A 20,802-nucleotide genomic window follows, 5' to 3' on the forward strand; every position below is an offset into this window, starting at 1 on the left:
CTCACCCCAAGATATGACACTTTGGCATATTGATTATTTTGAGTTAAGGCACCTGAGAAACAGCAGGTGCAAGAAGGGCACTCTGACCTTCATGTTTCTTCCTGAAAGCAGGAGATGACATTCCCACATGAGAGGTGTCCTCCCTGTACCAGAAGGAAGGCATTCTTATCAAGGACAAGAAGTTGAGATGGAGAGAATTCTATACAAAGAGACCTTATTAAAATAATTTTTATCTTCCTTTCACCTCCCCACATAATTTAGTCATTTTTCCACAACTGCCTCTCTTTGTTCAATCTAATATAAAAGTAGGTCTCACTATTTCTTGGGTCTTCATTTCCTTATGAGGGCTCCCAGGTCACATAAAACTTGTGTTAAATAAATGTGTATGTTTTTCTCCTGTTAATCTTTGTCAGTTTAATTTTCAGATCCAGCCAGAGACCCTAAAAGGGTCAAGGAAAACTTTTTCCTCCCCTACCATGTTAGGGGACAATATGAGCAAAACAGGACGTGCAGTTTTGTCTGTGAGAAACATATACTGAAGGCAGAACACCGTGCCCAGCTGAACTGAGCTACACAGAACATATGAAACACACACTCCTCCACTCCACCTGCATTATGAGTCACTCGAAAACACATCTGGTGTTACAACTTTCCATCCAGTTTCAGATAACCCTCCATCCACCACTTCACAACAACTCACAAGCTGCAACTTTTCCAACACCTGCTTCCACAAGCAAATTTCAGGCCTTTTTCAAGGTCAAGTGCCAAATTTTCATAGTATTACATATCTCTTAACCATTTAACATTTGTAAAACTGTAATATCATTTTTACCAGGTTCCCTTTTTGTGTGTGTGTGCGTGTGTGTGTCACTGACAAAACTTTCAATGCTGTGCTCCAACCCCATTTTCCCCACAAGGCCTGTGGTTTTTGCTGTTCCATTTTGCATAGTGTGATTTTTTAGGAATGCATATTCATGTTGTGTTACAGAAGGACTATTTCCAGAGCTCTAACCTAAAGAGGCATGGGACTAAAAAAAGATTACATAAGAGTTACTTAAGTTTTTGGTTTTTTTTAATATACTAAACATTTAATAAAGGGTAAATAGTGAAATAAATGTCCATGTGATCAATTAAATGTGATACTGCCATTAAAATGTTCTCATTCTTACGATATGTGGAAATGTCCATAATGTTGTGTGAAAGTAATTTAGGATATAAAACAGTACATAAAGCATGATCTGATATTCATTCATTTATTCATTCATTCATTCATTCATTCTGCATGGCTTGGGGGATTTTTAGTTCCCTGACCAAGGACTGAACCCAGGCCGTCAGCAGTGAGAGTGCGTAGTCCTAACCACTGGACTGCCAGAGAATTCCCAGTCTAATTTATTTTAATACTAGAATGAAATAAAACAAAACACTAACAAGGGTTTGTTCTCTCTAGGATTATAAATGATATTCATTTTCTTCTTTATACTTTTCTGTATTTCCCAAATTTTCTATGATAACTATATATTATTTTTATAAAGCAGAAAGTACTGTTTGTTACTTGTCATTTGCTAAAAAGTCTAGTAAACTGACCCACTCTTATCCTTTCTTCAAGATGCTATAATACATACTATAATCTTCACAAAATTTTAAGGAATAAAAAGGCAATAAAGAAGATAGAATACTGAAAAACATTTAATTAATGCCCATCCTACCCCTCCTCCCAAAAAAAGGTAAGAAAGAACAAAGAACAGACGAAGAAATGGAAATGACCAACAATATATAGCCTGAAGTTCAAGCATGAATAATTACATTAAATGTAAATGATCTAAACATCCAATTAAAAGGCAAAGACTGTCAGAAGGGATCAAAAAGTCCCAACTACATGTTGTTTATAAGAGCATTTTTAAATCTAAGACACAGATGAGTTGAAAGTTAAAAGGGTAGTATGGCCATCAGACAAAGACTTGAAGACAAACACCATTACCAGAGATAAAAAGGATCATTTTATAAAAGGATCAATTCATTAAGGAGACATAACAATTCCAAATGTGTGTATACATAATACAGCTTCAAAATATATTAAACAAAAGCTGACATAACTACTGGTAGAAAGAGACAAAAACACAATCATATTTGAAAAATTTAACACCCTTCTCCCAGTAACTGACAGAATTAGACCCCTCTATCCGTAAAGATAGAGAAGATTTGCACAACACTAGCAACCAACTTGAACGCTATACCCAACCTGCTGGTAGTATGGAAAAATGAGCAGGCAGTGAAGAGACTAGGAGAGGAAAACCAGTTTACACGATACGCACTTCCATCTTCCTGCCTTTAAGTCAACCCCCTCAACACTCTGGCCTTACTTGTAAGGCTGTCATTTGGTCAAGCCACGATGGGCAGTAACTACCCAATAACTGTAGAAAACATGTTCTTTTCAAGAGCACATGGAACAGTCATCAAAATGTATCATATTCTGAGCCATCAAAAAGAAATATATACAGAATATGTTCTCTTATCACAAGCATAAACTAGAAATCAATAGCAAAAATATGCCTGGAAAATCCTCAAATACTTGGAAAATAACAACACACTTCTAAATAACCTACAGGTCAAAGAAGAAATCACAAGGGAAATTAGAAAATATTTTGAATTGAATGATAATGAAAACAAAGCATATCAAAATGTGTGGGATGTAAAATGATTTTAAATATGCCCTTGAGAGGAAAGAAAAGATTTAAAATAAGGGTTTACGTTTCTACCTATAAAAAAACCCATAAAATAATTTAAAATAAATAATAATAAAGATCAAAGTAAGTTTAAAAAGGGAAAAAAGAGCAGAAATCAATGAAATAGAGAATAACTAACAATAAAAAAAATTGTTTCTTTCACAAGATTAATCAGATTGATAAACTCCTAGAGTCATCAAAAAAAGAATAAAGAACACAAATTACTAATATCAGAAATGACTGAAGAGACGTATTAAGCACATTGTTTTTTAAAATATAAGTTATCTCGATACAGACCACTAACAGATTCCTACAAAAGACTTGCATTTAGAAAATCCATTACGTTAACCCCAATGGTGTTGAAAAATCAGGCAGGGGATGACATGGTTAGGACTATACTTTGGTAGAAGGATCAACCTGCTGGTAGTATGGAAAAAGGAGCAGGCAGCGAAGAGACTAGGAGAGGAAAACCAGTTTACACGATAATGTATTTCCATCTTCCTCCCTTTAAGTCAACCCCCTCAACACTCTGGCCTTACTTGTGAGGCTGTCATTTGGTCAAGCCACGATGGGCAGGAAGTACAGCACTCACTAGGGTTATTACACTAGTTCCTCCTAGCTTGTGCTCCACAGGGATAGTTCTCTCATTCAGCCTACATTCCCACCCTCTTCTATGGGTCTTCCAGTACTGAAGAATCTGGAAAATGTAACCACATTTCTCAGACTCCTTTGCTGTTGGGGACCTGACAATTAGCAACCCTCACAATATTTGGAAGGTGAAAACAAGGTGGGGGACCATCCTCCTGCTGCAGTGTCTGCTTCCCAGCAAGGTCCTAGGACAATGGCCAGACTTGGGGTTCCCATGTTAAGCCGCCACCTGTGTGGGTATCAAGAGGCGGGGGGGCAGCAGCCTGGGCTTTCAGACATCTGGCTTACTGCTGGAGTGGTGTGCCCTTAAATCCAAGAGTTCAAAGGCGGCCCCCTGACTCTTGCTCCTCTAGCTCTTTAATTTCTTCAACAGTTAATTCCCTACATTAAATCGTTCTGCTTAAAACTGAGTGGTCTCAGTTTTCTGCACTGAACCCTGACACACCTGCATCACCAACTTACAGATAACAAAGAGTCTTAATATTGTCTTGTTTTCATCCCTTTCAACAATCATATAAGGGAGGCAAGACACAAATTTCCCCCGTTTGATGAACAAAGAAACCAAGGCTCAGAAAACTTAAAAACTGGGAAGGGGGGGCTTCCCTGGTGGCGCAGTGGTTGAGAAGTCTGCCTGCCGATGCAGGGGACGCGGGTTCGAGCCCTGGTCTGGGAGGATCCCACATGCCGCGGAGCGGCTGGGCCCGTGAGCCACGGCTTGTGAGCCTGCGTGTCTGGAGCCTGTGCTCCGCAACAGGAGAGGCCGTGACAATGAGAGGCCCGCGCACGGCGGTGAGGAGTGGCCCCCGCTCGCCGCAGCTGGAGAGGGCCCTCGCGCAGAGACGAGGACCCAACACAGCAATCAATCAATCAATCAATCAATCAATCAATCAATCAATAAATTTATTAAAAAAAAAAAAAAACTGGGAAGGGTAGTGAGTTCCCCAACACTGGAGAGGCTCAAACACACCAGAGGTACACTTAGGAGGGGCATTTTTACAAGACGTCTAAGCTTCAGATGGGGAATTAAAAGGGATGCCTTTTAAAGCCTCTTCCAAAAGTTTCTTTGATTCCATGATCTGCTTCATCAATCACCACACAAATAGCCCAACCTGGGCTAAGGATCAGAGCATTAGGCGACTCAGCCCTGCGTAAATTACTGAGATACAATGCGAGAAACAAAACACTGGAAAATAAATCCCGTAAAGACCTCATGAGCTTTGTTTCAAAGAGCAATTGGCTAGTTTATAAAAAACGATATTTAAACAAACATTAGCCTGATTTTCCATCTCTCCTAGTTATCTCTGCATAAATAAGATTTAAGCGGTTGTGTGTATGTGTTTTTCCTACTTTTGTTTAGACTAGACAGTTTTCATGAGGGGGAAAATGCTGTCTTATCACTATATTTTGTAACCTTACTTCAAACCGAAATTGTTTCAAAATTTATTCTGTGATAAGAACCCACCCTAAGTTTTTCCATAACAGCTGCTTTCCTTAAACATCAGCTCAACTTTAATCTCACAAGGCAAACTACAGAAGAAAAGCCAAAAGTAAAGTCCTATTTCCTTCAAAATTCAAACAGATGTTTTAATGTAATCAAACAAATCCATTGTTTGAATTTCCTACACACACACTACACTGACTCCCAGATTATGTTCTAAAATCTTCGAAAATATCATTAATACACAAGCTAGAAAATACGAGGATGTCCCCACTGGAAATGTTTAAAATTCATTTTAACAAGGGTTGCAAAGGTTCACTTTGGACTACTTGAAAAACCTGATCGTTAGGGACAATCAAGGTGGTCTAGATGAGTAACTTGATCCATTGGATGCTTGCTCTGAGCATCCTATCGCAATCGCAAATTCAACTAACAACAGCAGCATGTCATGACAATTCACTAACAATGCTGCTTGACTCAGGACACTGAAAGAACACAAGATCTTTATCTATAATTACCATTATAATTAAAGATACAGAAAGCACTTTAGTCAAAGGGTAAAATGGAATTATGTCCAATGGCTAGTTCTGCAGACATATCATGTTACACGAGGACTTCCTTTTTAATGTTAAATTATCATAGGTGAACAGGCCACATACTGCTCGTCCTGCTCTGAATACAAGTAGACAATGCCATCGTTATTGCTCTGTCCCTTCTAAAGGCGATTTACATTAAAACACCTGGGAAACTGAAAAGTAAGCTTCTGAGTCTCACAGTTAACTCACTCCCAGATATTCAATCTCTCTGGGAAATTGACAGGCGATATTCATAGGGAAAACGGGGGTGGGAAGCAAGCAGTGGGCAAGGGGGTGTTACCTTTTATCTCATTAGCAGAGAGATGAGTCAGAGGCTGCCCTCTACTCCCTACAGATGGGCCCTCCCAGCAAAGCAATCCCACTCAAGACCTGCCGCAGCCCAAAGCTATTTGCCAGCCTGCCCAGGTCAGCTCTAAAGCCACCCAAGAAAACAAATCTGAATGAGCAACCTTCATGCTGACTCTCCGCCTACAACGGCAACCTTCACTCTCTTCATTGTTCAAGGTCAGTGACAAACTTATCTTTACAACAACGTGAACTTGGCTAACTACACAGAGGCATCTCCAAACCACTCTTTCTGTATCAGCAACAGTTCAACATCAGCCGAATCACCACCACCTTTGTCAGTATGGTAGAGGAATGATGTGGCCATTTTACTGCAACTTGCCCGCATTTTATAAAACGAATAGAAAAATAAAACTGCCAATACTAGTGATAAGCACAGGACTCAAATTTAATGCAACTGAAACAGAGAAGGGCACCTTTATAGAGCAAGAAAACAGAGACTCAAACACCATCTAGACAGATGGTATCCGCATAAGTGACTGTAAAGAAAAAGACCAAAGTTAAAAATGATGTTGAAAATGGTTATTGTCGATGGCATCTAAAGGAGGTGTAGCTGGGATTTTCTTCATTATTTTTAGTCTTTTGGGAATTGAAACACGCGCACACACACTCGTATTAACACATAAGCCTATTAACTGACTTTCACATATTTACGTTTACTTAATACCTCTGGAAAAATTGCCATGTTTGAAGGTAGAGGACTGAACTACTTTCTGGGTATAAGCCCAGAAAACATGGCTGCAAATGAGTGGCTGGTGCACTTGAAAAACTCCTGTAATTCAGCAGAGTTGAATCAAACATAGCACCTACAACATAATCCCAACTCCACAAAGTAAAATCATATATATTAAATGTGAGTGACTGTTATAAAATATCAAAATATAGTTCTCTCTGGGTGATATGTATTTCACAAATGCCCCAAACTGTTCAAAAAAGCATCAGTCATGCAAAGAATGAACTTTTGTGCCTAGATCCCTTCCAAGGGTGGAAGCAACACGTGATATAATGAGGACCTAACATTTCCAATCACTATAAACAAAGAGCTGTAGGGAAAAAGTTTTGTAACCAAAAGCACACAACAGGGGGTTCAGCTAGGTCACAGTACATGCTCTGTCTAGGAGAGAGGAAATGCACCCACACAGTAGCCAGGAAACAACTCCAGTGCATCAGATGACCACATACTAGGTGGTGTGGACAGGTTTTGTGTGCAAGTTCTGAGAATTCTTAAAGCAAGGGGAAGGTCATTTCTGAGGAAAATGCTTCTTGAGCTTGGCCTTAAAAGCAGAGATTTGGGTTTTATAGAAAAGGAAGGACATCTCAGGGAAGTCAGTACTTTTATGTGGTATGTAATTTACTTTTTAAAGAGGTCCTCATGGATTTTGTGTGTGTGTGTGTGTGTGTGTGTGTGTCTGTGTGTGTTTTAAGCTACAGTCTAGAGGTGATCAGATGCCCTGATGAGGAAGACCCATTCCAGCTAACACTTAACAAAAGCCAGCCTCTAAAAGCCTCCTGCGTGGGCTTCAGTTACTTCTAACTCCAATGAGCCCAGGCTTTGTTAACCAGCGTTAACGATGAGACATGGTGAAAACCGCAAGAACTCTCGATACACAGCAACTCTGCTCAAACCCTTGCACGAAGGACTTGACCAAACTTTAACAGGCTTCTAGTAGCCTGAGGCTGCATCCCTGGGATGACCTAGCTGCCTTTTGCCTTTTTGAGTTCTTGTCTGGAAAAGTTCAGGGCTGTAAAAAGAAATTTACTGTTTGTTCTAGCCAGCACCTAAGATAGGCCCTAACCTCCCTTTCTTTTTTTTCCTTTTTTTTAAATTTATTTATTTATGTTTGGCTGCGTTGGGTCTTCATTGCTGCGCACGGGCTTTCTCTAGTTGTGGTGAGTGGGGGCTACTCTTCGTTGCAGTGCGCGGGCTTCTCATTGCAGTGGCTTCTCTTGTTGCGGAGCAGGGGCTCTAGGTGCGCGAGCTTCAGAAGTTGTGGTTCGCGGGCTCTAGAGCACAGGCTCAGTAGTTGTGGTGCACGGGCTTAGTTGCTCCGCGGCATGTGGGATTTTCCCGGACCAGGGCTCGAACCCATGTCCCCTGCATTGGCAGGCAGATTCTTAACCACTGCGCCACTAGGGAAGTCCCTATCCTCCCTTTCTTAAGAGCATTTACTAAATAGGGCTAATAATTGTGAATCCTTCCTCTGTCCCTGAGAAGAGGGACAGATAGGACACATTTCCTACAAGTCTGGAGTGTCTTTCTCAAGGACTTAAATGCCATTCCTTTGAAATGTAATCATCAGGAAGGATAGGGTCTATCTCCTAGTCTCAGCGGAAGGACAGAATATAACCTGCCAGCTATCAGACCCAGCTGGCCTCATCACCCATACTCCAAACAAACCTTTGTAACGTCTCACTTCCCTAACTCTACTTGGGCCTCCACTCACTCCTCCCTATTCCCTCATCGTCCCTTGAAAACTCCCAGTGATCTGTGCTAATCAGGATGGAGCTCAGGTCTTTCTGTCAGTGAGTGGTTACTGAATAAAATCTGTTTTCATTGCTTTAACTAACGTCCAGCTTTATTTATCTTTGACAGTGGACAGTCCCTGGTGGCATTCTGTGGCTTTGTCAATCAATTAACATAACAGACGTTAGAAATCTGCTTTCGTTGGGGAAAATCTCAGGGATTAAGTAATACAATCTGGCTGGAAACACCCTGGCGTGGGCATTCCCACCCTTATATGAACCGGCTACAAGGACAAGGAGTCTTCTGCCTGAGAGTGGGACCGTGGGCTTGATCCATCCATGCGGTCCTGTGCTTCAGCAGTCTTGGTCAAGTTCTTCCTTCTAGAAGGTTGTCACATCTGCCTCAGGGGAACATGCAAGTCACGTGTCAGTGCACCAAGAAGGGCAAAGAGCTGGAACTTCGTGAAGCCGCAGATCAGGCTGTGTAACTGTGCTGTGCCTGCCTGCCAATAAATGCCTGCACAAGCGACAGAATTTGGTCTGAGACTTGCTGTCTTTATAACCTGGACAGACTATGAGGAAGAAGCTAAACCCCACCCACTGGTAACTCCTGGCAACCACCAATATCTACCAAGACAGCCTCATAGCTATGCAATCAAAGCTGCCTTAGGGCCATTATAAGCAACAACAATGAGCAACAGTTCCTCATGATTTATTCATACTGTATTTAGAATAATAAGGAATAACAGTTTCCCAGTTAGGAGCTCCAACTCGAGTCAGGTGGACCAGTGTTGAAGGCCTGGCTCCACCACCATGTAAATATCAGTCAAGTTAATTTATCTCTCTGCACTTCAGTTGCCTCACCTGCAAAAGGAGGCCAATTAGGACATTCCCCGACCCCATAGGGTTGCTGTGGAGAATGAGTGATATAACGTAGGTAAAAACAGCACACTCGTGGGCATGAAATAAGCTTCAGCTATTGTTACTATTATCATTAATGCTTATACTTGCCTGGAGTAAACACTGCCAAGCCTTACTCTCAAATTGCCTTGACGAGGTGTCTAGATCTTCCAATTACACATCTCATTTCACCTCTGACAGGGTGTCCTGTCACTTTCTGCAGTGAGCTTCCCCCACACTTCCAATCCCCAACTAGCCCTTAAGTTCCAGGAGAGCAAGGACGCACTTTGTTAATCACCCAGTGCCCAGGGGCCTTACCACAGTGCTGGATACCCAGAAGGTGTCGAGTAACCACTGTCCTGTGACCTCTGCTTCCATTAGCACCGATCAGCCAACGGCCTAAGCAAAATCTAAGTATATCAGGGTCAATGCAAAGATAAAATGACCCGGAGACTGTCCAGGTAGAGGTGGATAATGGTCACTAAGATCTTGGGGGTTCCTTACTCTGTGCCAAACCCTGTACGAGAGACATTATCGCATGTAATACTCATAATAACCCTAGGAGGTATTATCATACCCATTCAACCACGGAGGAAAACTGAGGTTAACTGAGGGTAAGTGACGTGCACAGTCACACCACCCCTCCGTGTCCAGATTTCCCAATTCAAATCCAGACCTGAGTCCAAAGCCCAGGCTCTTTTCTGGGTTACACATTGTTTCTGACAGTATCAGTTAAAGTCCCCCAAATTTCTATCTCCAACCTCAAACTTCTCCCAACTTAAAAATCCAACTGATGACTTGCCATCTCCATTTAATTTATAATAGGCATCTCAAATGTGACAGAGCGAGAAGAAAACTATGGGTTTTCCTTGCCAAATGTCTTCCTCCCTTCAAGGAAGAGCCAATGCTCTCATTCCCACCCCCCACTTCTAACCCATGTAAAAGTCCAGCTCTACCTCTACAATATGCCCAGAAGCCAGTGACGCCCCACCGTAAGCACCACGACGCCCTAAATTAAGGTACCACACTCTCCCCTCCTTGGCCTAGGGCAACAGCAGGTTGCCAGGATTCAAGCTCCGTCAAGAAGAATTTGGGCTCACTGCGGAAGCCCAGACCACTGCTCACACGCAGGAGGAGGCAGCTTAAAAGTATTCACCGGGTGGCCAGCTCTGACTGCTCTCTCTCCATGCCAGTCCCTGACAGTCAAGTCTTCACAGCACCCAAGGTGACCACTTCTTTTCCTCCAACACCCTGGAAGCCTCCCTACCCAGGCCCTGATGTGGGTGCCTCTCCTCCTTTATCGGTCTCAATTCCAAGGGCATCTTCTCAGACAGACTTCCCCAGCAACCCTACCCAAAGCCACTCTGCCACCAGGACCTGTGACAGTACCAGTACTTGCTGTTTCACTGCTTGCATGCTTATGAAATGCCACCCAACCCCAGTCACTGAGGGCAGAGATGATGTTTGCCTGGCCCACTGCCGTATCTCCAGCTGTTGGCACACAGTAGGCGCTGTGATATTGTGATATGATTAGAAATATTTATTCGGTCTTCCACCCCAGTGTGGGAGGCCCAGAAGACTTGTGATTGGTAGCTGGAGTGTGCGGGGGAGGGAAGGGGGAGGAGGGCGGACCCCTAACCTGTGGGATACTAACTCCAGGTAGTGTCAGAATTGAATTGTTGTACAGCCAGTTACTATCTGGAGAGCTGGGAAACTGGCTGGTGCGGGGGTAAAAACAAAACAAAAAACCCGTACGTTGATGTCATAAGTGATGTAGGGAAAAACAATGCACAGGTGCTCAAAAAATGTTTGCAAAGGATTCACAGACTTAGATATCTTCTGACAGTGCTGCATTTTTTTTTTAATGCAAACTTAACAGCCCCATTCATACGAAATTATAGTGTCATCACCCCCTCCCTGTGTTGAGAGCCACCACAGTGAAGCCTCAAGCAGTCCCTAGAAAGCAGAAGTTAATTTTCCTGTGATGAACGGCCAGGATTTGGTTCTTTCCAAAGTCCTGAGAGGGGGATTTCAGAAACAAGTCATGAGGACTTCCCTGGTGGCGGAGTGGTTAAGAATCCGCCTGCCAATGCAGGGGACATGGGTTCGAGCCCTGGTCCGGGAAGATCCCACATGCCGTGGAGCAACTAAGCCCGTGTGCCACAACTACTGAGCCCGCTTGCTGCAACTACTGAAGCCTGTGCTCCACAACAAGAGAAGCCACCTCAATGAGAAGCCCGTGCACCTCGATGAAGAGTAGGCCCCGCTCACGCAACTAGAGAAAGCCTGCGTGCAGCAACGAAGACCCAACGCAGCCAAAAAATAAATAAATAAATAAAATTTAAAAGTTCTCACTTTAAAACAAACAAAAAGAAACAAGTCAGGAAACCCTGCCAAAATATCAACCATACCAATCATTCTTTTACAAGACCCACTTGAGTACTGGCAATAATTTTCAGAGCCCTAAATCACCTGCTGGGAGCCACAGAAAACCTCAAGGGGCTTTCAAGGGACTGGAGAATAGGTGCCCCGAAATACTTGTAACGTAATCACTATATAATGAAGTGTCACATCAAATTAGAACTATCTCAAAATAACAACCATGAACGATTATGCAAAGCTTTCTTGACATTTGGAATATTCTGAAAACAGCCTTTTCCCGGCCACGTTGGTCTCCAAAGCCCTGAGAAGGTGTTAAATGTCCTCCTGTCGCCTTGCCTGACTCAGGGCAAGGCATTCCACCTCAAGTTTAAAACCTCAATTTCCTCATCTCTGAAAAGGCCAGCTTGAATGCATGCCAAGTACAGTATTAGACCTCAAAAACCAAGTGATAACTTCACACGGCCACTGGAAAGAGGACGGATTATCTATCAGTGTAATCGGCGGGTTAGAGAAACCCACAGCTTAACCCCTGCATCAGTTACGGGCTGGCCTCTGATTGTCGCAAGGCTGAATGTATTAAGAAGCAAAAACAGCCCGGTATGCCCTCCGGAGTTAGACTCATTTGAGAAAACGCACCATTAAAACTGTACAGAAATGCTGATAATCAATACGGCTAGGAAGGAAGGAGCGCGACGTGCGGAAGGCTTTACCTACTTCTTTTTTTTCTAACTCTGCAGGAAGGAGTGAAATCAACATTAAAGGTTAAAAACTACTACTAATTATGCCCTGATGCACTACTAACCGGTAGAAGACGCCTGTCCCAAGCGGACACAGGTGTTTTAAGATCTCATGAGTTTAACAGGCGAGAGTTACAAAACAGGCTCGGGCAAGTTCAGCTGAAAGGAGGGATGGGAAGGCTCGCGCTCTACCCAATCAGCCGCGTTTGGGTCCAGCCAGGGTTGGGTCGGGAGACTCAGGAAGCAGGGCTGAGTCTTCCCAGCGCCCAGATCTGAGCACCGCGGTTTGGAAAGCAGTCTTCCAGACTTTCTCGAAGAAAAAGAGCCACTGCTCTAGAGCCTTGCGAGATGTCAAGCGCAACCCGTCTGGGCCATACGACCCGAGTTTCGTTCAGGGCATGGAAAAGGAGTGGTTGCCCAAACCCACGTCTTCTCCTGGGTTCATCGGGTTGGCAGAGCCAGGTGGCCTACGGAGCTCAGCACCACACACTCGTGTTCTGGGGAGGAGGCGACACCCTCCTGAAACAGTCGGGATCCTTCGCCCGAACCCTGCCCGCCCCGCCCTAAGCGAAGTTCCTAAGGCCGAACGGGAAGACCTGGTGTAGCCTCTAGGGCTTCCCCGTGTCCCTCTGGCCCGCCCGCCGCGGCACACGGTTTTCCCCGAAGGCCGAGCGCCGCGCTCCGGCCCGGAGCACTCACCCAGGCGGCGCAGGGTCACCCACCCCACTTGCGGCGGCGGAGCTGGGACGTGCACCCAGAGAAGCCCGCGCTGCCTCGGCTCCTGGCCCGGTCTCCCGACCTGTCTCTCCCGGCTCACCTGGCCCGCACAGCACTGCGCTGACATCGTGGCGGCCGACCACCACCAGCGCGCTTGCCGGCTCCCAGCTTCCCTCTGGCCCTCCTGGCTCCCTCCGGCCTCGAGCGTCCCTCTGCAAACCCGCTCACGCCTCCACGCGGCGTAGCCCCAGCTGAACGCGAAGCACTGTGGCCTTGGTAAAAACAACTGCCGCCAAACCCCGCCCCGCCACCACAGGCCCCGCCCCACTCGCCCGCTCCAGCCGCGGCGGCCGCCCGCAGCCCCGCCCCGTGCCCGCCCCTTCCCGGGCGCACCGCCTCCGAGCCCGCCAGCTCCGGGCTCATGCTTCCGCTGGCGTCAGGCGGTGGGTGGTGGTCATCACTTCCCGGTGCAGCGCTGGACTGCGAAGTCTGTCCTCCAACGCGCCGGCCAGGTATTACCGGGCTCCTACGCCGGCCTGGCGGCGCTCGGTCCCCAACCCAGGAGAGCGCGGCGCCCCTAGTCCCCGGCTCTGGTGGAAGAGCTGGTTGCTGACTCCAATAAACCTTGGAGCCCTTAGTGAGCGATTCTGAGTGTCCTGCACTGCACAGGCGCAATAGGGGTGGCCGGGTGGTGGTCTGTGCTGCGCCTCGCGCCAAACTGGGATATCCACGGGATCCCTGTTCCAGAAATCCCTTTATCTCCCTCATCTGCCAAGAAAATTTCTCAACTTTTGGGAAAGTTCCCTCGGCCCAAGCTTCGAATCCCTGGGCTTGGCTGTCCTGCCCTGACGTTACCATGGCACTTGGGGGATCCTGGGAGAACCCTTTCTGTGCTTCCCTGAATATTGATCTATTTTCCAATCTCTCCCCCACCACCCGCGTTAAGAGCGCATCCCGGCCCAGGGACTTGGTTTGCATCCCTACTTCCTCTCGCCCGACTCCACTAAAAAAGGGTTCCCTATATTTGTTTGTTACATGCAGAAGACAGAGAGGGTGCCCCTAGTTTATCTCCCTACCCAAATCTTCTCTCCTCGCGGCCACTTTCCCAAGAAGAGGAATTTCTGTTATTACAAACTTTGTGCCAAGGCCTTTTTACTCCTTAAAATAAGCATTACAGTATATATTTTAGAAATGAGGCAACAGGTCTATTATTTAACACACAGGTTAAATAACTTGCCCTAAGCTTAACAGCAATGCTGAAGAAGCAATACTGGGACTGGAATCCACGTGTCTGATCCCCTCGGGCATGATACAAAGCTTGACCTTAAGCCTTTGGCAAAGTAGTGTCTTTAAGGGCAGTTTAGGAGGTGGAGACTAAGAGGAAAGTCGCATGGAAACCAATCCTTGGATTAGGAGCAGCACAAGATCTCCTAGAATTGAGGCAGGCTGGGAACTGGGATCCTCTACAAGAGTGCTTGCACCTGGACAAACGTCTCCTTGAGCAATAGGATACAAAAAAATTATGTGACTAAAAATAACTGCACACATGCACAGTTGAGGCAAAGCTGAGCAATAGGATACAAAAAGACCAGAAACAAACCACAAGTTGTTGAGGTGCCAGGAGCTGAAGCATGGTACTGTGCATGATCCTGTCCACTGCACCACCAAAGAGGTGGACAGACCATGTAATGTATGTCTCCTGCAAAACCCACCCATGCATCCCTGTTGTTACCCCATTTAAGGACCCAAGCAGCTTCACTCCGAGAGCTGGCAAGGGTACCTGTTTCTTGCTTTTGCTCCCTGATGCTGCAGCTCCAGCCCCAATAAAGCCTTGCCTGAAATTCTCCTCTGACTTCTTACCAATTTCTATTGATTAAAGAGTCCAAGGGCCCGGGTGAGTAACAGAAGCTCCTAGAATCTCAGCTGCCAGCGTTTAGAGGAAGAGAAATAATGGAGCAGGCCCTATTCAGAACCATGGAAAGTAATGACAGTTGGCTCTAACTATAAAAAATTTTTTTTAAATAAATTTATTTATTTATTTATGGCTGTGTTGGGTCTTCGTTTCTGTGCGAGGGCTTTCTCTAGTTGCGGCAAGCGGGGGCCACTCTTCATTGCGGTGCGCGGGCCTCTCACTGTCGCGGCCTCTCGTTGCGGAGCACAGGCTCCAGACGCGCAGGCTCAGTAGTTGTGGCTCACGGGCCCAGTTCCTCCGCGGCATGTGGGATCCTCCCAGACCAGGGCTCGAACCCGTGTCCCCTGCATCGGCAGGCAGACTCTCAACCACTGCGCCACCAGGGAAGCCCAAAATTTTTTTAATAATAGTATTAAAAAGAAAAAAAAAAGCATAAGCAGTATCAGACCAGTGCAGCCACCTGCTTGGTGGCAGCCTATGATTCATCAGAAGCCAAGGATCTCACCAAGACTGTCTAGTTAGGTTCACTGTCGGCTGGGGTGGTCACTCTGACCCCATTTCTTGCCCTGGGAGATTACTTGTGTGCCGGAAGATTCCGCTCCCCTGGGAAGAGCCAGGCAGCTTCTGGGGAGGGGGAAGATGTGAAATCTACCTAAGTTTGAGCCTGCTGGGACTACAAGGTCTCCTCACCTTTTAGGAGGAGCTCAGGAAGATGAGATCCCTCATCAGGCACCACTGGGTTACAGGCAGAGCTGGTAGTAGGATCCAGGCCTCCTGAATCCTGAACTCTTTTTTTCCAAATGGATGCCAACATGGGAGGATTCTGTGACAATATTAACATCAGCCTGGCAAAGAGAGAATATGACTTAATAACTGGAGGATATGTAGACTGTGCCCAAGGTACCCAAAAAGCATAGTAGAAGCCTGAGCTTCTGGAGCCATAAAGTTGTAAATTTTAACTCCACCAAGAACTCGCTGGGTGACCTCTGAGCCTCAGTTTTATCATCTGCAAAACGGGGACTGATAGTGCATTAAACTCACCCCTACAGACCATGTGGTACAGGGCCTGGCCCTCATAAGCACTGACTAAATAGTAGCCCTGACTGGTATTAACAAACGAGTTAAAAAGACAATAACAAATAATCTATGCAGGCTGATTCCTCCTCCCTGCTGGAAAATCTCAAAGGAATATGACTATTGTTGACCAGAAGAAAAACGTACAATGTAAAGTGAGTTGAGTTGTATTCAGAGAACTTACTGTGGACCATAGCCCAGGAGACAGCCTCTCAGATAACTCCAAATTGGGGAATTGCTCCAAAGAGATAAAGGAAGAGCCAGGATATATGTGAATTTTTTGCTGGAAAAAAAAAAAACATGTAGTCAAACATAAAAATATTACTGCTAATCACAAAGAACAGACATCTCAAGTTAATTATTTTAATACTTTTCTATGAATGGGAAGATACAAGAATCTGGGGTTCTTGAAATTTTTCCGTAGATGTGCTTCTTAACTATATAGGGGCCAGGATGTTTTTCCTTAGATACGCATCTTAACTATCTAGAGGCAAAATGCAGAATGCTTCCTGTTTTTCTCCATCCTGAAGTCCCCTCAGGGCGCATTGTTGGTGGGTGACAGTGGCTAATGGCTTGATCCCTGTAGAAATGGAATGGCTGGCAACATTTTTTTCTTTACGCTAGGTCTGAAGGTTTACTCCTTTCCTGGCTCTGAGGGCTTCGCACTTACTATTTAAGGTCTGGTCCATAGTATCCTTTGCATCTGTGGTCAGTTAAAAAGAATAGAGGTAATGTCAGTAGACATAACATAAAACAGTGGCACCTTAATTTTATTTTAAGTACTCTGCAGGCCTTTTCAAGAAAGACAGTTGTACACTGTTCCTAACAGGAAGGTAATTTTACAGTCCATCCCTTTTGATGTGGATTTTTCAGGAACAAGCAGTAATAGACCTGTTTCAATAGACTGTAGCTCTTGGCAGACCATGTGAAATATTCCCCCCACAAAAATGTTCTTAAATTAACTAAATTAGCTCCTTTTATACGATTTAATTATATATGTATATTTATGGCATATTATAAATAACCAGCTTATAATTTGCTTTTTTCCCCTCCTGAATTTAAAGATTTTTATTTGGTTTTTCCTTTTTAGGAAGAAGCCACTGTTGAGCTTAAAGACACCACTCACTGAACTGAAAACAATAGTTATATACATATGTTATTAAAGTAAAAAAATCGTCATACATTTGCTTTTTTTTAACTTTGAATTTAGAAAACTTCATTACAAATTTAATTTCCAGTTCAAGAAATGGCTTAAAAGCCAATAAAATTAATTATTCTAATTCCCTAAAATTTTCTCAACTTTGAAAAAAAAACCTAGTGATGTGTTATTGGTATTTAAATATAAAAGAAGAAATTTCTCCAATCTTCACTTATAAAGCTCTAGGGATCTCAGTCTAGTAGTGAAAGTTTAATTAATTTCAGTTACAAGTAAACAATGAAGTATTCATTTAGAAACAAATAGCTATAAATTTGGGACCCAGGCAAAAAACAGTAGGCTGCTATAGTGCCCCCGCCCCGCTCCTTATGGTAATTGCATTCTCCTTTATTTCTATTAAATTAATATATGTACAATGTATTTTAAATGTCACAAATATTACAAAACATAAAATAAGAAGTAGCATCTCCCTTCTCCACATCCTTCCTTTCAGTCCCTTCCCCAGAGGCAACCACTTTCAATTACTTCAGCAGTTTTTCCTTATTACCTCCATATTTTTTTAACATTTATTTACTTTTTTATTATTATTATTTTTCACGCCACACGGCATGAGGGATCTTAGTTCCCTGACCAGGGATCAAACCCATGCCCCCTGCAGTGGAAGCACGGAGTCTTAACCACTGGACTGCCAGGGAAGTCACAACTCCATATTTTTAAATAATATTTTTATGCTGTTATTTCCTGATCTGTTGACTATATTTCTTGTGTATTATCTTTTATGTTTCATGTGGGCTGAAAGCTTAACCCACTGAGCACGTCTATCTGCTATCTTGCCAATCTAATTATATCACTTTTCATAAAATAATGTGTAATTAATTTCATAAATTAATATGTAACTGGCTAGTAAAAATTATTCATTGCATAGCCACATGGTGTATAATAATAGCATTTCTTTCTTGTCTCTTTTTATTTTTCATTCCCATCCCCCTTTCCTGGAGAGGCAGTATATTCTAGTGGTTAGGGTTAGAGACTCTGGAGCCAGACCCTGAGATCAGACCTTTGCTTTTGTCGCTTATTAGGTCTGTGATTTTAAGCAAGTGACTTCTCTCTGTACTTCAGTTTCTTCCTCTTTAAATGCAGAGGATTAATAAAAGTATACAGATTAAAGCACTTAAATAGCACCCAGCATGTATTAAGTGTCTGGAGTTGTGTTTGACTCACATGGTTTTCTTTCTACCTAATTTTGATTTTTCTCCATTTGTCCATCTGATCTGTCATAATTCTTTTCTCCCAGATAAGCAACCATGTCAGATAATCTATCAATTCCATTTTCCCCAAGAGTCCTTTCTTTCTGGCAGACATCTCCAAGCTACTGCAATCTGGATCCCTCCAGGCTGCTACTGATGGCTGCCATCCTGGCATTCCCCTTGCTACTCTCTTCTTGGATATCTGGCTTTCTGGAGTCCTCTTTCTTGATTTTCTCCCTTGCTTTGGTGAATACATCAGAACCTTGGGACGCCAAACCCCTTCTTTTAACCCTATATTGACCTTCCTTGACCTGCTTAACTTAAAAGTTATTCATCTTTCTTTTTAACTCTAATCATTCTGTTGTACCCTCATCCTACCTTTAATTCCATTACCTCCTGTCTCCTCGACTTTCTCTCTTCCAAGCATTTTTTTTTTTAATAAATTTATTTATTTATTTTTGGCTGCATTGGGTCTTCATTGCTGTGCACGGGCTTTCTCTTGTTGCAGAGCATAGGCTCTAGGCGCATGGGCTTCAGTAGCTGTGGCTCGTGGGCTCTAGAGCGCAGGCTCAGTAGTTGGGGCGCACGGGCTTAGTTGCTCCACAGCATGTGGGATTTTCCCGGACCAAGGCTCAAACCCATGTTCCCTGCATTAGCCGGCGGATTCTTAACCACTGCGCCACCAGGGAAGTCCCTCTTCCAAGCATTTTAAGCTTTTGCTTTCTACTGAATCATTCTCAAGCTCCAAACATGGTCAGATTTCTCCTAAATTAAACAACAAACGAAAACCTCATTTCAACTCAGCGACCACCTTTTCCTCTTTTCTTCATCTTAAAACTTCTAGAAAACAAAGTTTGGTGCTCCACTCTCCTGAACTCTCTCTGGCCTGGCTTCTGTCCCTCTAGGCCACTGAAGCTGCAAGCTTCTGAGGTCACTGGGGCCCCCAGCTCCTGTTCCTAAGCCTATTTGCTTTAACTCCTGCTTAAAATCATTTTCTTTTTATCTCTTTATCCAAACACAGAAAGAAAATTGAATATTACTCCACTAATTCCCATTTAGAAAATTTTTAAAGAAGTGTGCTTTTATTTTTCCAAATTCAACTAAGACAACAAATAAGCTAACAATGTGTTGCCTAGTCAAGATTTTTAGGGTAAATGCTTTGGGAAACCGGAGAAATCTTTTGTAATCATCCTCAGTTATTTTGTACTTAGAGAAAACTAATGATTCTTCAGAACTCAAATGGGTGCTTTAAAAGTTTTGTCTCAGTATTTTAAAGATTCTCCCTTTAATCCATTTCACATTATTAATTTGCTTGGAAAGTCCTTTGAGTGTAAATAATACAAAGGAATATACTCCTATATAACACCCCAGGGAACCCAAATTCCAAGTTAATGAAGAGGGTAGAGCGTTGTTCAACAGGTTTTTCAGCATTGCTCAACCCTTCTGGGAACAAATTAATATTTTTTAAAGTCCTCTTGGACTAAAGGCCTAGTCTTCATATCAATGGAAAGAATATATATGTATATTATTCATATATAATATGTATATATTTCCCACACACCCCCATCTCTGAGATGTATCATTTACACTCAGATTTTGTTACCTCTTTCTAAGAAAACTCAGTAGGAATGTTTAGAGAGGCTTTGCATCTCTAACTTAATAATCTATATAGTTGTCTTTGAGTAGATTTTCGAAAGTTTCCAATTTCTTCTCTTAGAAATAAACATTTGGGTAAATCAGGCAAATAATTATTACAATCACTATTCAATCGTATTATGAACTTTAACAAACATTTCTGAAAACAACTCATTTCTGTTCTTCTGCATACCAAGGAAAATTATTTTGACTTCTTTGGTTTTAAAACTCAATCCAGAAAACTTTCCATTTCCTGATTTCAAGTAAACACATTCAGAAAAGCTTGAGGTTGGAGGTTGGGGTTTGGGGGGCTGGGAGGGGGACAAAAAAGAGAGCAGGCATCCTTTTCAGTTTTCCTGGTTAATCCACTCTAATTAATTTCCTGAGCAGAAGAACAAGAGGTGAGCCCATTTCTTCAAATAAGAGCACTTTGTGTTGTCTTATCTTTTTAATGTGTATTTAAAGGGACTACTCCTGCTGATTTGTTTTAAATTTGCTTCATAAGATGCATCCTTTGAAGTAAGCGATCCTTGGAGGTGATTGGTTTTAAAAGAATCATGGCCAGTTAAATGCCTGTGAAACCATATAGTTTCATGAAAATCAATAAAAGGCTTTCATTGAGGGTTTCACTTGAAAGGTGTTTACACTGTTCTGTGAAGACTGGAAAAGCAAAAGAAGCTTCCTGAGGTTCCACAGAAAGACAATCCAGCTTCTTTATTCATAATAGGATTTCAGTTGCAGAAGAGCATTTTAGATTCAACAGTAGGGGAATTTTAAATGGCTGAGAAAAATTGTAAGAAAAACTTCAAAGAACATTTCATTTTTGTTT

At 43.4% G+C, this 20,802-nt stretch overlaps 1 protein-coding gene across 2 annotated transcripts in view; it reads right to left on the bottom strand.

The window, feature by feature from the left end:
- The window catches only part of SERINC5 (serine incorporator 5), a 189,095-nt gene that overhangs the window by 73,227 nt on the left and 95,066 nt on the right, over positions 1-20,802 (bottom strand). The window contains exons 2-3 of one of the 2 annotated variants that reach the window (XM_068535578.1): positions 16,120-16,218; positions 15,552-15,706 (exon numbers count right to left, since the gene is read on the bottom strand). Coding sequence is in view for 1 of the 2 variants with exons in the window: in XM_068535577.1 (XP_068391678.1) it covers positions 13,050-13,076 (27 nt within the window). In the remaining variant the exon portion in view is untranslated. Of the gene's footprint in view, positions 1-13,049; positions 13,220-15,551; positions 15,707-16,119; positions 16,219-20,802 lie in introns of those variants that run through there. The other variant, XM_068535577.1, reaches the window with a different exon arrangement.

This window comes from Eschrichtius robustus, chromosome 2 (assembly GCF_028021215.1).
Source record: "Eschrichtius robustus isolate mEscRob2 chromosome 2, mEscRob2.pri, whole genome shotgun sequence".
NCBI classification, from domain to species: domain Eukaryota; kingdom Metazoa; phylum Chordata; class Mammalia; order Artiodactyla; family Eschrichtiidae; genus Eschrichtius; species Eschrichtius robustus.